Source organism: Zootoca vivipara, chromosome 2 (genome assembly GCF_965207765.1).
Source record: "Zootoca vivipara chromosome 2, rZooViv2.hap1.1, whole genome shotgun sequence".
NCBI classification, from domain to species: domain Eukaryota; kingdom Metazoa; phylum Chordata; class Lepidosauria; order Squamata; family Lacertidae; genus Zootoca; species Zootoca vivipara.
Genome location: NC_142584.1, coordinates 70,375,203 through 70,393,502, shown reverse-complemented (window position 1 = coordinate 70,393,502; position 18,300 = coordinate 70,375,203). Strand labels below are relative to the sequence as shown.

The window sequence follows — 18,300 nt, the reverse complement described above, 5'->3', positions numbered from 1 at the left end:
AAACTATGTTCCCTACTATCAACAACCTGAAGGCTTAAATTTTAGAATCGTTCAAATGTTTCTACATGTTCGCATTACTTCTCACTTGTGTGCCTCCAAATAATAACACTGAGGCGAAGGCAGGATATTCTTTATATTATTTTTATCACTTCTTATCCATTTATTATTTATTAATTAAATTTCTATATCAGCCTTCATCTGAGAATCACAAGGTGGTTTACAATATAAAAACACAAAAATACATAACACAGTAACAAACAAAACCAATAACAGCACACAGTTTAAAATACCATAAATTGTTTAATTATCCATCAATTTGGGACACACATAGGTTTTTTTTTCTAAAGAGTAGAAGGGGGACATGATTGTTCTCATAAAAATAATACTGCACTTCTCATACTTTTAAAGTCTTTTGGAGTTGTCAATATCAGTATGCAAGTGATTTCCTCAATTTAATAGCATTCATCACAATCACTACAAATGGACTCTGTAACAGTTACCTTTGAACCTTATCCGATATGCTAAATTTAGTTAAAATCCCCTAACACCATGGATTTTCAGCTCAAAGGATTCTCATTCACTAATGCTATGTTAATCCTTCATACTAACTGCCCCCAAGCTACCTGTATGTCATGTCAAAGCAAATGAATAAATGTTCAGCAGCAACAAATGCCATAAAGTCAACAGGACCTCCTTTCTTGGAGATTTTCAAGGAAGAGCAAGAGATGTCTTACAGCAGACTACTGAACTAGCTACCTTCTTTGACCCCATCTATATTTTCCTGCTGGCTCATTCTGTCTTGAAGACAAAATTCTGTTACATAAAAATTTGATTATACTAATTTTATTTACTCAAGGATTAGTTGCTTAATATGTATGAAGGCACTCCATATTCAAAATAAACGATTTTCTTCTCAATCCTTCCAACCAATCTAATTTAAAAAATCCTTCTGCAACTCTTTTCAACTCAGTAAAACCTTTGCTCCAGAGAGTTCCCTGCTGTATTTTCAGAAAATGTATACAAAAGTACTCACGAGGCAATTTCCCCCCAGCTTAAAATATCCTATATTTAGAATACATTTCTTCTTACTGAACAAAACATTAAAAGCCACTATGCAAAGCAAGAGAGACAAACATGGGTTCACACTTTACTCTCTCCCCCAGAAAGGTTACTTAGCATTTTTATTTGTAACATTCAGTTACTTGACTAGCAATTATATCCATTTCAAAAGAAGCAGAGAATGTAACAAGCAAGTGCAAGATTCAAAAATGATCGCTTCTTATCCACCAATTTTACAACTCAACTAGTGATGGGTAAGTGCATCTAGTCTCAGCTCAGAAGTTGCTCTAAAGAAAAAAAGTATTTTCTAAGAGTACAGGCAGCAACCATTTTGTGTGGGGGTTCTGTTCCTGGCCCCCGCGCACGTTGGCAGAGCATGCATAAACCCGCCTCGCCCTGTTACACCCTCTTGCAGGTCCAAAAGGACCCATGTACATCAGCAGTCACGTATCAATTGGACGCACACAAAATAGTTGCCGCCTGTACGTACAGGCCCAAAATGCTTGAACATGTGCACTGATTTCTGTTCAACACTTTGAAGATTGGCCTATGAAAGGAATGGAAAACCTGTGGCCTTCCAGATTTGTTGGGATCAAACTATCAGCCTCAGTCACCAATGTTCAGGGATGATGGATGATACAGTAGTTCTCATCCAATAACATTTGGAGGGCCACAGATTCCCCTGACACATGTTCTGTGTTCCTACCACACCCAATGAATGCATTAAACATAGTTAATGTCTTTATTTTTCTTGGGTTCAAACTGGTTGCAATTTCATGTGCTGCAATTTACCTGTGATGTTTGCCAACGTCAAAGGATACTTAATGGCAAACTCTGGAATGTGCTGCAAGCTGGAACACAATAATGTCAACTACATGTTATCCCGATCATGGTGTTTTGTTGCCTGCTATTTGCTACATCTGGTTGATACAACATCAAATATGTTGTCAGCTTCGTCATGCGAGCATGGCTCGATTTACTTTTGTCCTGTCTGCCAGGGGAGCATAGTACTTAGATGCTAAAGGTGCTGTATACCTGTTTGCCTTCTTTTTTAGCTGATGCAACATATTTCAACAGCAAATGGAACAGATCCAATTTTTATTTTCATTGTTCCATTCTCTGGTGACCTCCTACCCTCTTGGGTTCAGTAGAGGTGGACACGGGGTGGGGGGTGGGGTGCGGGAGATAGAGTGTGTGTGTGGAGGGAGGAAATGATAGGTCTTAGTGCATCTTGTGTTTTTCACACAAAAGAGAAAGTTTGCCCTGAGAAACAGTGGCAATACAGATAAGAGAAGAATGTGTGTATGGCCAAAGCAGGTCTTGGGATAATTCCCTTTATATCCAGTTCCTCTGTTTCTTGTGATCATTTCTTATGTACCACACCAAACATTACACAAAACTATTTTAAAACTTGGCAAACATATTGTGCATGATAATACAAAAACCCAGGAATTCAGTAGATTATTATTAATAACAAAAATAGTAATTTATATGCCACTTAATGACAAGATAGTCTTCTAAGCTGTTTACAAAGTATAAAAATGTTATACAAACCACTGGCACCAATAAGCTACATTGCCCTTTGCTGAGCTCACCGTATATCAGGGGTTCCCAACAAAATTTTCTCGAGGACCCCTCATCGAGCCGCTATTGTGACAAGGACCCCCATTAATTCCTAATCCTAAATCTAATTCCTAATTCCTAATCTAATTTTTCCAGTAAGCTTAACACTGATCTTGGAAGGGTTAGGTTCAAGGGATGCCGACGATTTAGGTTCAATGGACACTGACAAGATCGGTTCGAGAGTCACTGACTTACTTGCTTGAACATCAAATGCATTATCTTCCTTTTCATCGGTAGGCCTTTGTCATTTTAACGAACCACTTTTTAACCAACGGTCCATTTTTAACTACACGAACTGTAGCTTCCGCGAAAAACAACGCTTTGTTTACAAACACTACTGTTTTGCAAAGAGGCAGCGCGCGCCAGGGAGGAGGAAGGAGAATGGAGAAGACAGGGTACCTGCGCAGTAGCGCACAAATGAAGCCGACGCGCGCAAAGCATCTTGGGGAGGTGAGTGTTAGTAGAATGTGCGCGCTGCCTCTTTGCAAAACAGTAGTGCTTGTAAAGCGCCACCTAACGGCATACAGCAGAACTACTGCCTCTATCTAATTCTAGTTTCGCGCTAGACTCTGCTCATGCAGGAAGCGGCCAAAACAAAAAATCTGTTATCATACGAAATATATTTAATATATTTTTTATTCTAATAGCATCTTGCGGGCCCCTCTGGCATAGCTCGCGGACCCCTGGGGGTCCCCGGACCACCTGTTGGGAACCACTGCCGTATATAATTATTTGCAGTGGAAAAACCAAAATTGAAACAGACTTTATCTTCATGCATCAATTTACATGTTTAGGATCGGGATAAAAAGATCTGAAATTTCACAATTCTTACTTGTATCATCTCCTCCTCCATAAGAGGGATTAAAATCCGTATTCGGCTGCCAGCAAGCACATTCCAAGCATTTTAAAGTTTTGGTCCATAAGAACCCTAAATGCTTTAAAACAAAATAGTACTCATACTTACTCATTACCCCAGTCCAAGCGTACAGTCAGGTGTCTCTTGACTTCTCGTACTTGGTCCTGGGTCAAATGACCAGATAGTAGCTGTCTGCGAAGATCAATCAGTTCATTCATCACATGCCGCAGTTTGTAAAAGAGATCTATCTTATGTTTCTGTAAAGGTTTTATTTGGGAGAAGGAGTGGGGGGGGGGAGAAAGAAAGAAAAATAAATACTTAAGTTGGGTGATTTAAAACCAACTATATTATATATACAGTAAATGTAAAAAATTTGAGTGCATATGTGTTGCAGGAAAAACAATTATTTCCAAAAGAGTAGATGCATTAGCCTGTCATGGGGGGCGGGGGTAGTATTGTGGAACTATAAACACTAACAGATTTATTGCAACGTACTACCACTATCAGGACTACTACCACTATCAGGACATGGGTTGCGCTTTGGGTTAAACCACAGAGCCTAGGGCTTGCTGATCAGAAGGTCGGCGGTTTGAATCCCTGCAACGCGGTGAGCTCCTATTGCTCGGTCCCTGCTCCTGTCAACCTAGCAGTTCGAAAGCACATCAAAGTGCAAGTAGATAAATAGGTACCGCTCCGGCGGGAAGGTAAATGGCATTTCCATGCGCTGCTCTGGTTCGCCAGAAATGGTTTAGTCATGCTGGCCACATGACCTGGGAAAACTGCGGACAAAACATCAGCTCCCTTGGCCAGTAAAGTGAGTTGAGCGCCGCAACCCCAGAGTCGTCCACGACTGGACCTAATGGTCAGGGTTCCCTTTTCAAATGCATGAAGTGTTAACGTAAGTCAGCAGGTGCACAAGGAAAGAAATAATATTGCCATGTGCACCCCACTCTCTGAGTCGCGGGATACTCCAGCAATGCCAGTGCTTATCCAGGGTTTGGTTTCCTTTGAAGGAAGATCAATGGAGACCTTCTTTAGAATATATGGTTCCATTTATACATATATACAACTAGAGCATAGGATGCAGGGTTCACAACATTAACACTCCAACATCTTGCTTCCCCGTTAGGTTTCCAGGGAAGCCCCAATCTCACAGCTTTGGGTTCAGCACAGAGCATACATGTCACTCTCTCCAGACTCCAGCATCCCTCTCACTAAATTCTCTATGAATTCCCCTGGCCTATTGTTCTCCTTCCTAGGATGACACATTTTCCAGCCAGGTGAGAGGAGTAGGGAAATGCTTGCCCCTCTTCCAGGAGAGCACCATCACTTAGTTGTTGCTATGGCAACATACTCACTCTTTGAGAAGCTGATGAGAGCACTTGGCCAGTCAGCTAAGGCCATTAACTTACAAAGAGACTGACTAGTTCTACTAGATTTTAAACCTCACTGGATACAGAGAGAAATGCAAGCCTTGAATGGACTTACAAATGTCATTCACAGATTCCAGCTATCCCCCCCCCCAAAAAACCCCACCCTCTAACAATATATATTGCACATACATACAGAGAGACAGATCTAGGGATTATTGGGGGGGGAGAGATGGGGTAAAATGGCAATGAAATGCAACAAGTACAACCTGTGACAATTTTATATAAGCATAAGCAAAGTGAGTGATCATTCTCTACAGCTATAGTTGGTGATAAAACAATCATTCCAGCTTTGCTAAAAAAAACACCTGTAGTAATTTATATATTCTCCCTTTGTTTTCTGAATGTTGCCATTTCTAATGTTAGATTGTTTATTATTTTGTGTAGCAACTGACCTGCGTTTCCTATGTAGAACACAGAAGGGCATTGTTGGCAGGTGACAGCATATATCATAATGGAAGAAGAGCAAGCAAATGAGCTCTTGATGCAGCGGCTGGTGCCAAATGTTCTCAGAGCAGCCTTGCTTGTGTAGACATGGGGAAAGATTTGGCATCTGGGTTTACTGCAACCTCTTGTCCCTGCTATCGTGCTTTAGTAAAAGTGGTTATTCCAGGTTAGGGGTCTGTCTGTAAGCAAAGGCAGATCTACCGCACAAGACCAGGGACAAGGATGGGCTGTAGAGCACTGGTGTTATGTAAGGAGCATTTTTTGCAGGACACTGTAGGTCAGGGGTAAACAGATTCAGGCATGCTGGATCAACTTTGTTCTATACTAGAACATCAGGATCCATTACTGAGAGACATACTTAAAATTAAAAAACAGGGTGCACATTCTGGATGTAGAATTTTTATTCAGCATCAGAAATGACCTGGGACTGCAGACTTTTCATACAAAGTCTACTCCTGATTAGCTTTGCTCATTTCACCTAATTTAGGTGAAAAAAGCAATTTCGTTGCCTCTGTTGCTAAACAATTGGGAGTCAATTTACTGCAGATCACTCAGAGAGATCTACCAGTAAATCTCTATCCACCCCCTTGCTAATTCCTGCTGTAGGTGACAAATACAAACCCAGAAGTGACTATTTATCACCTACAACTCCCTGTAACAACCAGTCTTTACAAAATAATGCACTGCATTTTTAATTTGTTCCTTGGCTTGTTTTGTACTTGCCCTATAATGTAGATAAAACACTTTCCACAGTGTGAAAGAGAAGGAAAGTTAATGCTGCCATGCAAAATGTCACTCGTCTGGTAGCCAGGGCCATGTAAGTCTCACTTCTAGAAAAATAACAGATCCCTCATCCTTTATTAATTTCTACGTTAAATTGTTTGAAACTCATTGCCACAAGCAATGAGTTTTGACGTATTTTAATATCACTTGACATCTTTTAATATCACCTGGGACCCAGGTGGCGCTGTGGGTTAATCCACAGATTCTAGGGCTTGCTGATCAGAAGGTCGGCGGTTCGAATCCCTGCAACGGGGTGAGCTCCCGTTGCTTGGTCCCAGCTCCTGCCCACCTAGCAGTTTGAAAGCACATCAAAGTGCAAGTAGATAAATAGGGACCGCTCTGGCGGGAAGGTAAACGGTGTTTCTGTGTGCTGCTCTGGTTCGCCAGAAGCAGCTTTGTCATGCTGGCCACATGACCCGGAAGCTGTCTGCAGACAAACGCCGGCTCCCTCGGCCTATAGAGCGAGATGAGCGCCGCAACCCCAGAGTCGGACACGACTGGACCTGATGGTCAGGGGCCCCTTTACCTTTAATATCACTGCAGGGCCTCTGTAAAAGGAGAGTAACTGGTATATTTCAACAGAAATTTATTAAGCTCCTTAAACAATTTTATTTTGCCACATCAAATAAAAACAAACCCTATCAATGTGAGGGAACACTATGACAGTTGGTTTTTCCCATTTGCTGTGCAGGAAACAAATTATTCAGTCATTGCTTTAGAGGAAAGCATGAAAATTGCCACGAGCTAGGTACATGATTTATATATGTGTGTGTGTGCTAAAGCCCTTTAACAGCTTTGATGCAATTCAACATGGAACAGACATGTGACATAATCCTGTACCCTCTCCACTTCTTTACCTGGCTAATTATCTTTACAGTGATCTAAAAGCAGCAAGCCTCCTTGCTTCTTCCCAGGCCCAGAAGAGAGCACAAGAAGCCTGGAGTTTCAGGAGAAAAGCTCTGTTTTGATAATCAGTAGTCATTTCTTCCAAGCTTCAGTATTACATTTGTTCTATGTATGAGCTAGGGATAGCCTGTTATGGTGCCCTCTGTTATGTTGCTGGACTTACATCATCTCTGCCCATTGGACATGCTGGCTGAGAAAACTGCTTAAAGACTTGAACTGCAGAATTCACAAGTCATTTTCCTAATGTCAGTGTTATTTATGCATACTGTTGAAACCCCATCTTTTCGAGGAATTTAGAACAACATATATGTGACTCTTAGGATAATCTCATACCCAGGTACTGATGTGGCCTAGATCAACCTAGATTCAAAGATGGAGCTATTACAGGAACCTTCTGTGGTCCATGCGAATAGCCTTAAGGTATATTATATAGATTCCCCTCCCTCTCTTTCTCCCTAATTCTAGCCAGTAAAGAAGGAAGTAGGGATCCAGCAAAAAGCACTCATTTTACCCCATTTTCTAAAAACAAGTAAACCAGTAATACATGAAAGCAAAGCAAAGCAACAAAAATGAAAAGTGTACTCCATCACACATGGTGCAAAATGTAACAACAAAAGGTTCAAAAAAGAAACAAGACAAAATGTTTCAAAGAAGAAATATTTAAAGTAAAATTCCAGCTACAAGGCTTTCCTACAGCAATGATGAAAAATGAGCTAGTAGTTACACAAGCTTGTTCTATTTATAGAAAAGTCTTCCTATCACTAACATGTATTTTATTTTGTATGTGTTTCATGAAATATGTAAAAAAACTATGTTAAATAGTTATAGGATAAAAGAACATAAAAACTTCAATCTTAAATGAGAAGGTTTTATCATTCAAATATGGCTTTGTGCAAATCTGTAACTAAAAATATCATAAAATATTAAGGCATCAAATAATTAGCAAGCCAAGAAGAGTTGCTCACCAGTGGAGACATTCACTTTGCCAACCAGCCTACAAATACAGGCTAAGGCCCAAACTCTTACTATTTATTAAATTTGTGTCCCTTCCTACACAAAACTCTCAAAGCATCTAACAGCAACAAAACAAATACAATAATACAAATAAATCAGTTAAAACAATACACTAAAAGTTCACCCCCACACAAAATACTATCACAAGACCCAGTGTGAAATGCATACAGTCCTTGACTCTTGGCAGCTGATCGCTAAGTTATATGTAACCATACATCAAGATTATTTATACGTGTTCTCATACCTATTTCAATTCACTTACCACATATAACTGTTTCCAGAGGACAGCCCATTCCTGGAGTGTTGCTGTAACTTCAGTGATAACAGAATCTTCAAGTGGAACAACTGTTTCATACTGCCTGTAAATTTTACCAAAGCTTTCATGAAACTATTGTAAAGATTATAAGACACTTTGAAAAATTATTATTTCCACCTTCTCCTGGTTTTAAAGGAGTACTCACAATTATTCACATTGCACTAAATTGGATCCAGACTAAAAAATTAGTTGCATTCAGTTATTACTGAAATCAGTGGGACTTAGTTCATTAACTTGTCCCATGGATTTCAAATTCACCTAATGTAGGGCACAATCCAAGTCTGCTTTGTACCAGTGTCCCCGTACCCAGTTTTGCTGGCCTCTCCCTGCAAACTGATGCTGGTTGTCACCCTGCCAGCACAGAGTTCAATATTCTGCCGGCTGAACGGGTGGGCAGAAATGCTGTTGGTGGAATTCCTGCTGGTGGCAGTCAGCAGGAAGTCCTGAAATGGGGTATTCCTGAAGCAGGAAGGAGGTAAGCAGGTCCAGGAGCCATTGGACCCTGAGCTGGTCCCACCGCCATCATGCAATAGCATCAGGCCAGAGCTAGGCTTGACCAATTCTCCTGCTGCCCACCGCCCACTCCACCTCCTGCCTCAGCCTGTGTTTTATTTTTATCTGCTGCTTAATGGGTGGGAGTATCAGTGTTTATGCAGGAACTGATTTTTGTTTTGATTTTTAAATATATTGTACGGTATGTTAATGTTTTGTATGAATTTTTCTTTCTATTCTTTTTATGGTATAATTTATTTATGTTTACGACTTTCAGTGTAAGTTACTTGGGGATCTTTTAAAGTGGCAAGCAACAAGTTTAATAATAAGCAAATAAATTTAATTAATTTTAACTGCAGAGCACATTTGAAAATTGCAGTGAAAACCTGCGCATTTATCAGGAATGTATCTAATTGTGGTTTGTTTGTTTTTAAAACCACAAAGGTATCACAATTTATTGATAATCAGGAAGCATACTCACCCTCTGTTGCTGACAACTGCCTTTTTCAAGTGAATATAATTAATAGGAAAAATCCCCTGCAAGAAAAAAAAACATTCTACTTAACTGAAAAAGTAAAGGAAGTGCAATTTAACAGAACCTACTCAAATAACAATTTGCTACAGAAAATATGGAATCATTAACAACTTTCAAAAATAATATTGCTTTTGAATCAAACATGAAACTTATAATAATTCCTGGAAAGTTGCAAAACACAATTGCACATGTTTAATCTGCCAAAAAGGGTCATGTTCAGTACGCAGACCTCTTGAATAGTGTGCTGGCGGAAGTACAAGTCTTAAAGGTAAAGGTAAAGGGACCCCTGACCATTAGGGCCAGTTGTGGCCGACTCTGGGGTTGCGGTGCTCATCTCACGTTATTGGCTGAGGGAGCTGGCGTACAGCTTCCAGGTCATGTGGCGAACCAGAGCAGCACACGGAAACGCCATTTACCTTCCCGCTGTAGCGGTACCTATTTATCTACTTGCACTTTGACGTGCTTTTGAACTGCTAGGTTGGCAGGAGCTGGGACCGAGCAACGGGAGTTCACCCCGTCGCGGGGATTCGAACCGCCGACCTTCTGATCAGCAAGCCCTAGGATCTGTGGTTTAACTCACAGTGCCACCCACGTCCCTTTTAAAGTAAAGGTACCCCTGACCATTAGGTCCAGTTGCAGATGACTCTGGGGTTGCAGCGCTCATCTCACTCTATAGGCCGAGGGAACCAGCGTTTGTCTGCAGACAGCTGGTCATGTGGCCAGCATGACTAAGCCGCTTCTGGTGAACCAGAGCAGCACACAGAAACGCCATTTACCTTCCTGCCGGAACAGTACCTATTTATCTACTTGCACTTTGTTGTGCTTTTGAACTGCTAGGTGGGCAGGAGCTGGGACAGAACAACGGGAGCTCACCCCGTTGCGGGGATTCAAACCGCTGACCTTCTGACCGGCAACCCCTAGGCTCTATCGTTATTAACAAATATATAGTTATTAACAAATATATACTGTAAATATAAATGTCCTGTCCAGCAAGGGGGTCATTCCATATCAAGTGATCCAATTTTTAATGATTTTTTTTACCTCATGTCGCCCAATTTTATTAAAATTTTGTATGCTTGTTGAACGATCAAAACTAAGTTAAAATATAAAATTTACTTTGAAATTTCAAAAAGTTGACAATTTTGGCCTTGACAGACTACCCAAAAATATTAAAAGTTCAGTCCAGAATTGAGATATTTCAAATCTAAAATTACCAATCTCTTCAGAATTTCATGGGCTTTAATATGATACGGCACAAGATGGACTTACTTTAAATTATAAAGTTAAGTTATAAAATTTAAGATTTTAAAAGTGATTTTTAAAATATTATAAAAAATTTCCAAAAAAGTATTGATTATTTCATATTTCTAAGAGTTTCCTGGAAACTTTCATCTTGGGATATCAGTAAGATCACATTTAAAAAAATATATTTTGTACATACATGTCTGCCTTATTGGATTCTATTTAGGATAAATAGGTCTTCTTGGAGTAAAATATAACAGGTTAAAGGTAAAGGTAAAAGGTAAACGACTCCTGGACAGTTAGGTCCAGTCGACTACGGGGTACGGAGCCCATCTCTGCTTTCAAGTCAAGGGAGCCAGCATTTGTCCACAGACAGCTTTTCCGGGTCATGTGGCCAGCATGACTAAACAGCTTCTGCCGCATGGAGCATCGTGATGAGTGTCAGAGAGCATGGAAACACCACAGTGGTACCTATTTATCTACTCGTGCTGGTATGCTTTCGAACTGTTAAGTTGGTAGGAGCTCACCCCATTGCACAGATTCCAATTGCCGACCTTACAATCAGCAAACCCAAGACATCCAGTGATTTAGACCACAGTACCACCCAAGACTTCAAACCATAAGTATCAGTTACTTCAGGCATTTCTTAAAAAAAATTATTCAATTAAAAGGTATATGCAAAGCTGCAATATTTATCTGGCCAAGTAGTTGCCCTACATATTTCCCCAAGGACAGTTCTTTTTCAGAAAGCTGAGCCATGATTCCCCCTGGAATCCCCTGACTTGAACACAGCTTTGTAAGCTTCACTAATGCACTCCCACAACTATCTAGCTATGGATGAGTTAGAGGCCTTTGACCCTAAAGAAATGCATAATGCTTTGGACTTCCTGGTGGCTACTGTTTTATCCATGTAAAAATGAAAACCCCTTCAGAGATTTACTTTATGCCATACTTTCTCCTAAGTAGGTACTGAGTTGGAGCAAACTAGACTTCCTAAGATTGAAATATTTATGGCATGAAAAATGTAGCATCACCTTATCCTTATAAAAGTGGTGTTGTTGTTAACACCACAGAGGTAAGGAAGTGACCCAAACTCAGACACCCTCCTGCCAGACCACAAAGAAAATAGTCTTCGGTATAAGTTCCTATGGGGAGACTGTAGCCATGGGTTCAATGGGAGGCCCCAGTGGGGCACTTATGACCCAGTTCAAGTTCCAGTTAGGGGGGAAGTGGACTGGTGGATAAAGCAGTGCAACTCCTTTAAAAAACCTATATATGTGAAGGTGGTAAGAAACAGAATCATCACCACTGCAGCCCAAAACAAGGTGTGCAGTGGCTGTCTGCCTCTTCAAGGCACTTGTACTGAAGCGCTCATTAACACAGTCCTGTAAAAACTCTAAGAACACCATTATTGCTATCCATTTGCCTCCACAGACTTGGTTCATCAACTCCCTTTATGAAGCAAGCAAGATTTCCAGCATCCCCTTGAGATATCTGCACTGCCTTAGCTACAGCCTCTCAACCTCCAGCTAACTAGATGTTCTGCAGATCTAGATGTAAGACTTGGACGCTGGGCTAGCAGATCCTTACTGGCTGTAAATGCCAATGCTTTTTTAACAGGCATCTCCAGCAGCTCTAGGAACTACATCCTCCGTTAACACTGTTATCAGGATAATGTCTGTTCCTTGATGCTTGATCTACTTGAGCACATCTACATTAGCTTGTTGAATAGCTTTTTTAAAAGACATAAAAATATATATTAAGCATTTTGCCTCCAGTGCATCTATGTTTTCTGTTTCCAGTCACTGGAATATTGACATGAACCTCTGGACCCACTTGCTTGAATGGCTCACAAATAGATCTGTCATTGGTTTCTTGAAATGTTTGTCTTAAAAGGTCAGTGGGTATAGAGTCTGCTCAAAGTCCCAAATGGTCAAGCATCTCAGCTCTTCTCGTTCACCTCAAATCCATGACATAAGCAGGAAAGCATGGTCTGAATGTCATTTAGACTTTGGCTCCTGGATTTGGAATGCATCTGGATGTTGTCCAAAGACTCCTTTCAACTTCAAAATGAACCATCTTGCTGACCAGCACTTTGGTGAAAACCCTGACAACTGCACTTAAGGACTTATCAAAGTAGGCTGGGAAAGAAGAGGAAAGCCGACCAAAATTGCCTCCACCTCACCTATGCTTGTAAACCCTCAATCCTCTAGAGAGGGCAGTTGGAGAGAAGATCAGAGGAATAAAGATAAGAAATAGGAAATAAAAGCATAAACACTGTGTGTAGGGGCCTGGGGAAGCAAACACAGATAATTCTTTCTAATCCAGAAACAAGGCCGGTCTGGGAGCTCTGTCCCAGCAGAGAACTCAAATTTCAAATCTGCACCATCACCTGCTGATTGGAGGATAGCAATCCTGAAGGTTCTTTAAATGCTCTCCCTATTCTACCAGAGCTTTCTTTTTTTAGGCTCTGGCAACATAGGTTTGTGTGGGCAGGCAGGGTAGTAAAATAAATAAATAATATGTTACAGTAACTTTATAAATGTTTATTTGTATTGCATTTGTCAAAACAGAATCTAGACTCACCTTCACATTAGGTTTCTTTATTGAAACTCCTCTGTACCATCCTGAAATACAACAAAATATGCCAGATTAAATTATTTCTGAAGTTAAAAATAAAGACATAGAGCAATTAAGAACGCTCTACTGCTACTCAGTTACCATTCCAAGGCAGTACACAAGTTAATCTGACAGTGTCTCTAATAAGATATTTGGACTCTTTCTTTTCTTACATTTTTAGAGAACAAATTAAAACTCTTGGGTTAAAATCGACCCAACCTATTGGTTTTAGCTCACAGAGCTTGGCAGGCATAGGAGCATTCAGGCATCAGACTACTGTTTGATGGAACCATCCAGACTGTATGTTGGAAAATATTGGTGGGAGGATGGTGAGGTCTACCACTACATCATCATCATCAATTATTTTTACTCCACCTTTTCCTCTGATGGTACTAAATGGACAGATACCATAGGTAACCATCATGTCAGCCCCCCAAATCAACAGAACTCAGGCAACACAGGAAACTGCCATATATTGAGTTAGAACACTGGTCTATCTAGCTCAACATTTTCTGCTGATTGACAGCAACTTTCCAAGAGTTTCAGACAGGAATCCCAACCCAATCTGGAGACATCAGAGCTTCTTGCATGTAAACCACTGAACCATACACTCTCCTTACAAAGCAACACCCCAAGAGCCCTAAAATGGATCCTCAGTGAATAGCAGAAAGCCTCCCTCACTTTCCCAAACTATGCATCATGCTCGATGTTTCCAGTACCAGCCAGAAAGCCAATATCATAGCAAAATAAAAACCAAACACACCACAAAAATATTGTTATGAGGAAGGAAAAAACCACCACTGTTGAAGTTCAAAAACCCCTCCTCCTATTAACTGAGCACAGCAGCTATGGCTCTCTGGGAAATAGGGAACCAGCAATATATCTCTGCAAAAACTGACCATTAGAGCTGCTTGAATGTAGGAGAGTTTTAAACTGTCATTTCAAGTCGTAGGCTCAATCCCTCCTCTTCTTCATGAATAAAATTATTGAACAAAGTCCTTCCCCACATACCCTTTCACATTGTACACAACAGCCCTGCTGCTGGGAGAAGTCTGAGTAGTGGGCATTTAGAAGAAGTAGTACTATAATGCACACATAGCGTCTCTGGAGAGAGAGGAATACAAAAAAGAGGCTTAAAAGAGGAAGAATTATTTGCAATCTTGGGTGGAAAATTTTAATTGGGTAGTCTGGAATATCACCCAGCTTTCTAGAGAAAGATCTGCCTGACAGAAGTCTAAGATACCTTCAATAGCTAAACCAACTTGGGGGACCAAATGGAAGTGACGTTGCTGGTCAGTCACAGAAAGTCCCTCCCCCCCAAATTCATTTTGCCTTTGCAGAAGACTGGCAGCTTACAAACTCTACCATCTGCCCAAGTAAAAGAAAGTCATTTTCATTTCTCCATCTACCTGGTACTCTGATTCTCTGCAATTATTCAAAAGGAATCCCTACACATACCACATTGTATAACCCAATAAAATAAAATAAAATAACTCTCCAAAAAGCCAACTTCCCTCTCATCACTGAAAGCATCGGAAAGTATCAAGTGGAGTTCCCCACTTCACATCCCCTCTCATGGCAATGAAAACAATGCAGTTTAAATCTCTTCATCCAGATTTTTGCACTGCTACCTTACCACCACTTCCCCCATAGTGCCTGACAGTTCACACTATCAATTTCTGATATTAAATTGAGCTTCAGAAGGGTGATCATCTTGGCAATAGGGGAGGTGACCAGAGTCCTTTGGGAAGTGCACAGGCTCTTCAGAGAATGCCATGTGGTTAAAAAATGCTAAAGTGCTTCTGGGGATGCTCAAGTGCTGTTGAGAGTACCCAGGTGATGTACAGAATGCAGAGCACTTCTGAAAGCAAAGCAGAGGGACAAAGGTGGAGGCGGACTTAGCAGTGAAGCTGCACACAAAAGGCTGTAGGTGTTGAACGCTGCTGGAGTGGGAATGAGGCAGGGCCTCTGAGGAGTCTAAAGATTTCACAGGCTGGCGCCAGCCTGCAAAAAATCAACTCCCCATCACTGTTTTAAATAGTCTTGGGGCTTCTTCATGGTTGCCAACTGAAATCAGAAAAATATTGACAAGAGAAGACTAGATGAATTATTGGATTGAGTAGCAGATCACTCTTCAGGCAAGACTCAAGAAGCTGACAATCTATTTCTCAAGAGCCAGCAACAGAATATGGGCAAATAACCAGGGAGGAGACGATAACAGGAGCAGGATAGCTCAGGTAGAAGTGTCTCTTTGCCATAAAATAGCAAGCTTGAAAGCTCCTTTACAACTCCAGGCTGCACACATTCCAGACCGGCTGACCCATTACTGAGTGGGTAAGTGCACTCAGGGTACTAAGTTGCCAGCTGGTTTGCTGCAGCTATCCACCTGCATGAAAAATAGGAGACTCTGGGGCATCAGGGGCTTTGTTTTTTCTATTCAAATGTGGCTCTCTTTTATTTATTTTGTTGAATTAAACATACGGCTGATATTATTCACTCCTGATATGTGAGTAGCATGGCAAATCACCCAGTAAAAATTGGTTCTTAGGTTTTCTAGATGACAATTACACAAGCAACAAAAATCCTTCATAGTTTATGAACCAGGCCTTTGGTAGTCACTCTAAGGGTTACATGTATCTAAAGAAATAAAAATGACTAATTTATATGAATTGATTGTGAAATTCTATTGACAGTTAGTAAATCATTGAAAAGCAGAATTCTGACTAGCTAAAACACAACCCTTTTAACTCAAAACAGAAATTGTGGTTTTTGCTCTTCGTTTCATGTGGTTTGCTACATATATTCACAAAAAATGCATATTTACCTAAAAAGATAAATGGAAGATTTATCCAAGTATGCCTTAAGCTCCTTTTTCTAGGAGTCTAGCAACCAATTTAATAATGCACTAAAAAGAAAACTGTGCAATCCTATCTATGTTTACTCTCAGGGGATTGATTCAATGCCGAATAAGTGCACATAGGATGCGCACTGCCATCTTAAGTTGTTTTGAAAAGTTCACCATTTAAGATACTAAAAGCTTGCAAAGTTTGCCACAAAATATACTAAAAGCTCAATATATAGGGCATGGAGGGGGAAATATAGACATGTTTTGCTTATTGCAAACATCACGTGTCATTAGACTATTTTCAATAACATATGGAAAATTGTTATTGGAAGCAATAGCAGTATGGGCATATCTAACATAATTCATAATTTAGATATATTTCTGAAGTCAGTTTGATCAAGGTTCTAGCTAGACGTTGTTACCACAAGATAATGAGGCCAGGGTTCAAATATTTGTAGACAGATGGTTAATAAACATGGTGACCCCCTTTCTGACTGGATTACAACCAATAATGCTCCAGCCATTATAATAGAAAGTGGGTCAGAGTAGGTTTTAGTAAGCATTTGAATAATCATGGTTCCCAAATGAGTCATTGGAATATAGGTTCTCAAACTGTGGGGTACATCCTTCTCTATCTGTCTGTCTGTCTGTCTGTCTGTCTGTCTGTCTGTCTCTCTCTCTCTCTCTCTGTGTGTGTGTGTGTGTCCAACAGGACACAAAACAGTTGGATTTTCTCTACCTGTTGCAAAACAAGGAGCTACAGAAGCTGGAATTTGCTTTATTCTGTATAATCAGCTGTTGCCTGTTGTCTTTGTCCATGGAGTTTTCTTGGCAGGGATACTGGAGTGGCTTGCCAGTTCCTTCTCCAGGTGGATCACGTTTAGTCAAAACTCTCCTGGCGTGCTCTGGTCCATGGGGTCACGAAGAGTCGGACACGACTAAACGACTAAACAATCAGCTGATTAGGTGCTCAGGAGGATACAAAGGAACACAGCAAAAGGCAAAACAGATTCTCCTATGCCTGAATGGGCAATACAAATGAAGCACCCACCTCTCTGGCTGAATCACTAGCCAAAAAGCAGAAACATTGCAACACCACTTCATGCATTGCCCCTTTATTATCTTGGCTTCCCCCCCCCCCCTCCATTTGGCTGCATGGAGGAGGGGAACAGCTGAATGAAAGAGAGAAGGGCTTCGCTGGAGCGCAGCTTACAGCTTTCTCCATTCAGTCAAGTAGAATATATTCAGCAGAGAGAAGACGTATTATACGCTAGGGGTTGTACAAAGGGGGTCTCTTCAAAGAAAGGAAAGTCTCTAAAGATGTTGGAGGATAATGTGGCACAGAAACATGTGGCATTAGATTCATCACATCAGTATAACCATTTAAATGCAATAGCTGAGGCAGGAAACCCTCATATAAAGTAAAAATAAGCTAAATTCTGGCTGCTGCAGCAGCTATTTCCCCTTGCACCCAGAAACTGGATCAAGCAAGTACATGTGGGATGAGTGCTGTTGCTATGTGGTTGGTTTTTTTTTTTGCAGCCCTATATTATGTAAGTATGCCTAATAGATGGGCATACAATTCCAAATGTTGTATTTCACTACACAGATGTTATATACAAGATCCAGGCATGCTCACAGGTACCTCTAGGTTGGGAGTTTAAGAAAGGTGAAGTAAGTTCATATGTGAGTGAATTCAAAGAGTATGATAGGTACTACATTATAACCAAATTACCTTTAGTACATCTTACTCACCTTCACATTTTTCCAGGATCTGGACAGTTTCTCCCAGTTCTAGAACCAAGCCTTGTGGGACAGGCCCTCGAAAGCTGCATATAACTGGGGGGGGGGGGGAGATAGAAAAAGGTCAGAGGCTGAGTAGCATTATATAGTGCTACATAAAAATAGCAACTACATTCCTGTTTAAATTCCATTTATCTCAAGATTAGCAATGCCTTTGTGTCAAGATATTAGTTATGAATAATATCCCACCTTCATTACAATCACATGCATTTTTTTAGTTGACACAACTAATTTTAAGACTCACAAAATAATAATTAATCTAATTCAACAATATAGGCATAGAAATTATTGCTAAAATACAAATTTGGTGTATACTGTATTCTTTATCAA

The 18,300-nt window shown here is 40.5% G+C and overlaps 1 protein-coding gene across 1 annotated transcript in view; it reads right to left on the bottom strand.

The window, feature by feature from the left end:
- DOCK3 (dedicator of cytokinesis 3) overlaps nt 1-18,000 on the bottom strand; it is a 128,585-nt gene extending 110,585 nt beyond the window's left edge. Inside the window, exons 1-5 of the mRNA XM_035106067.3 lie at nt 17,923-18,000; nt 13,290-13,330; nt 9,408-9,463; nt 8,381-8,477; nt 3,647-3,795 (exon numbers count right to left, since the gene is read on the bottom strand). Of these exons, the coding sequence (XP_034961958.2) occupies nt 3,647-3,756 (110 nt within the window). The 5' untranslated portion in view covers nt 3,757-3,795; nt 8,381-8,477; nt 9,408-9,463; nt 13,290-13,330; nt 17,923-18,000. The remainder of the gene's footprint in view (nt 1-3,646; nt 3,796-8,380; nt 8,478-9,407; nt 9,464-13,289; nt 13,331-17,922) is intronic.
- Nucleotides 18,001-18,300: the final 300 nt, after the last annotated feature.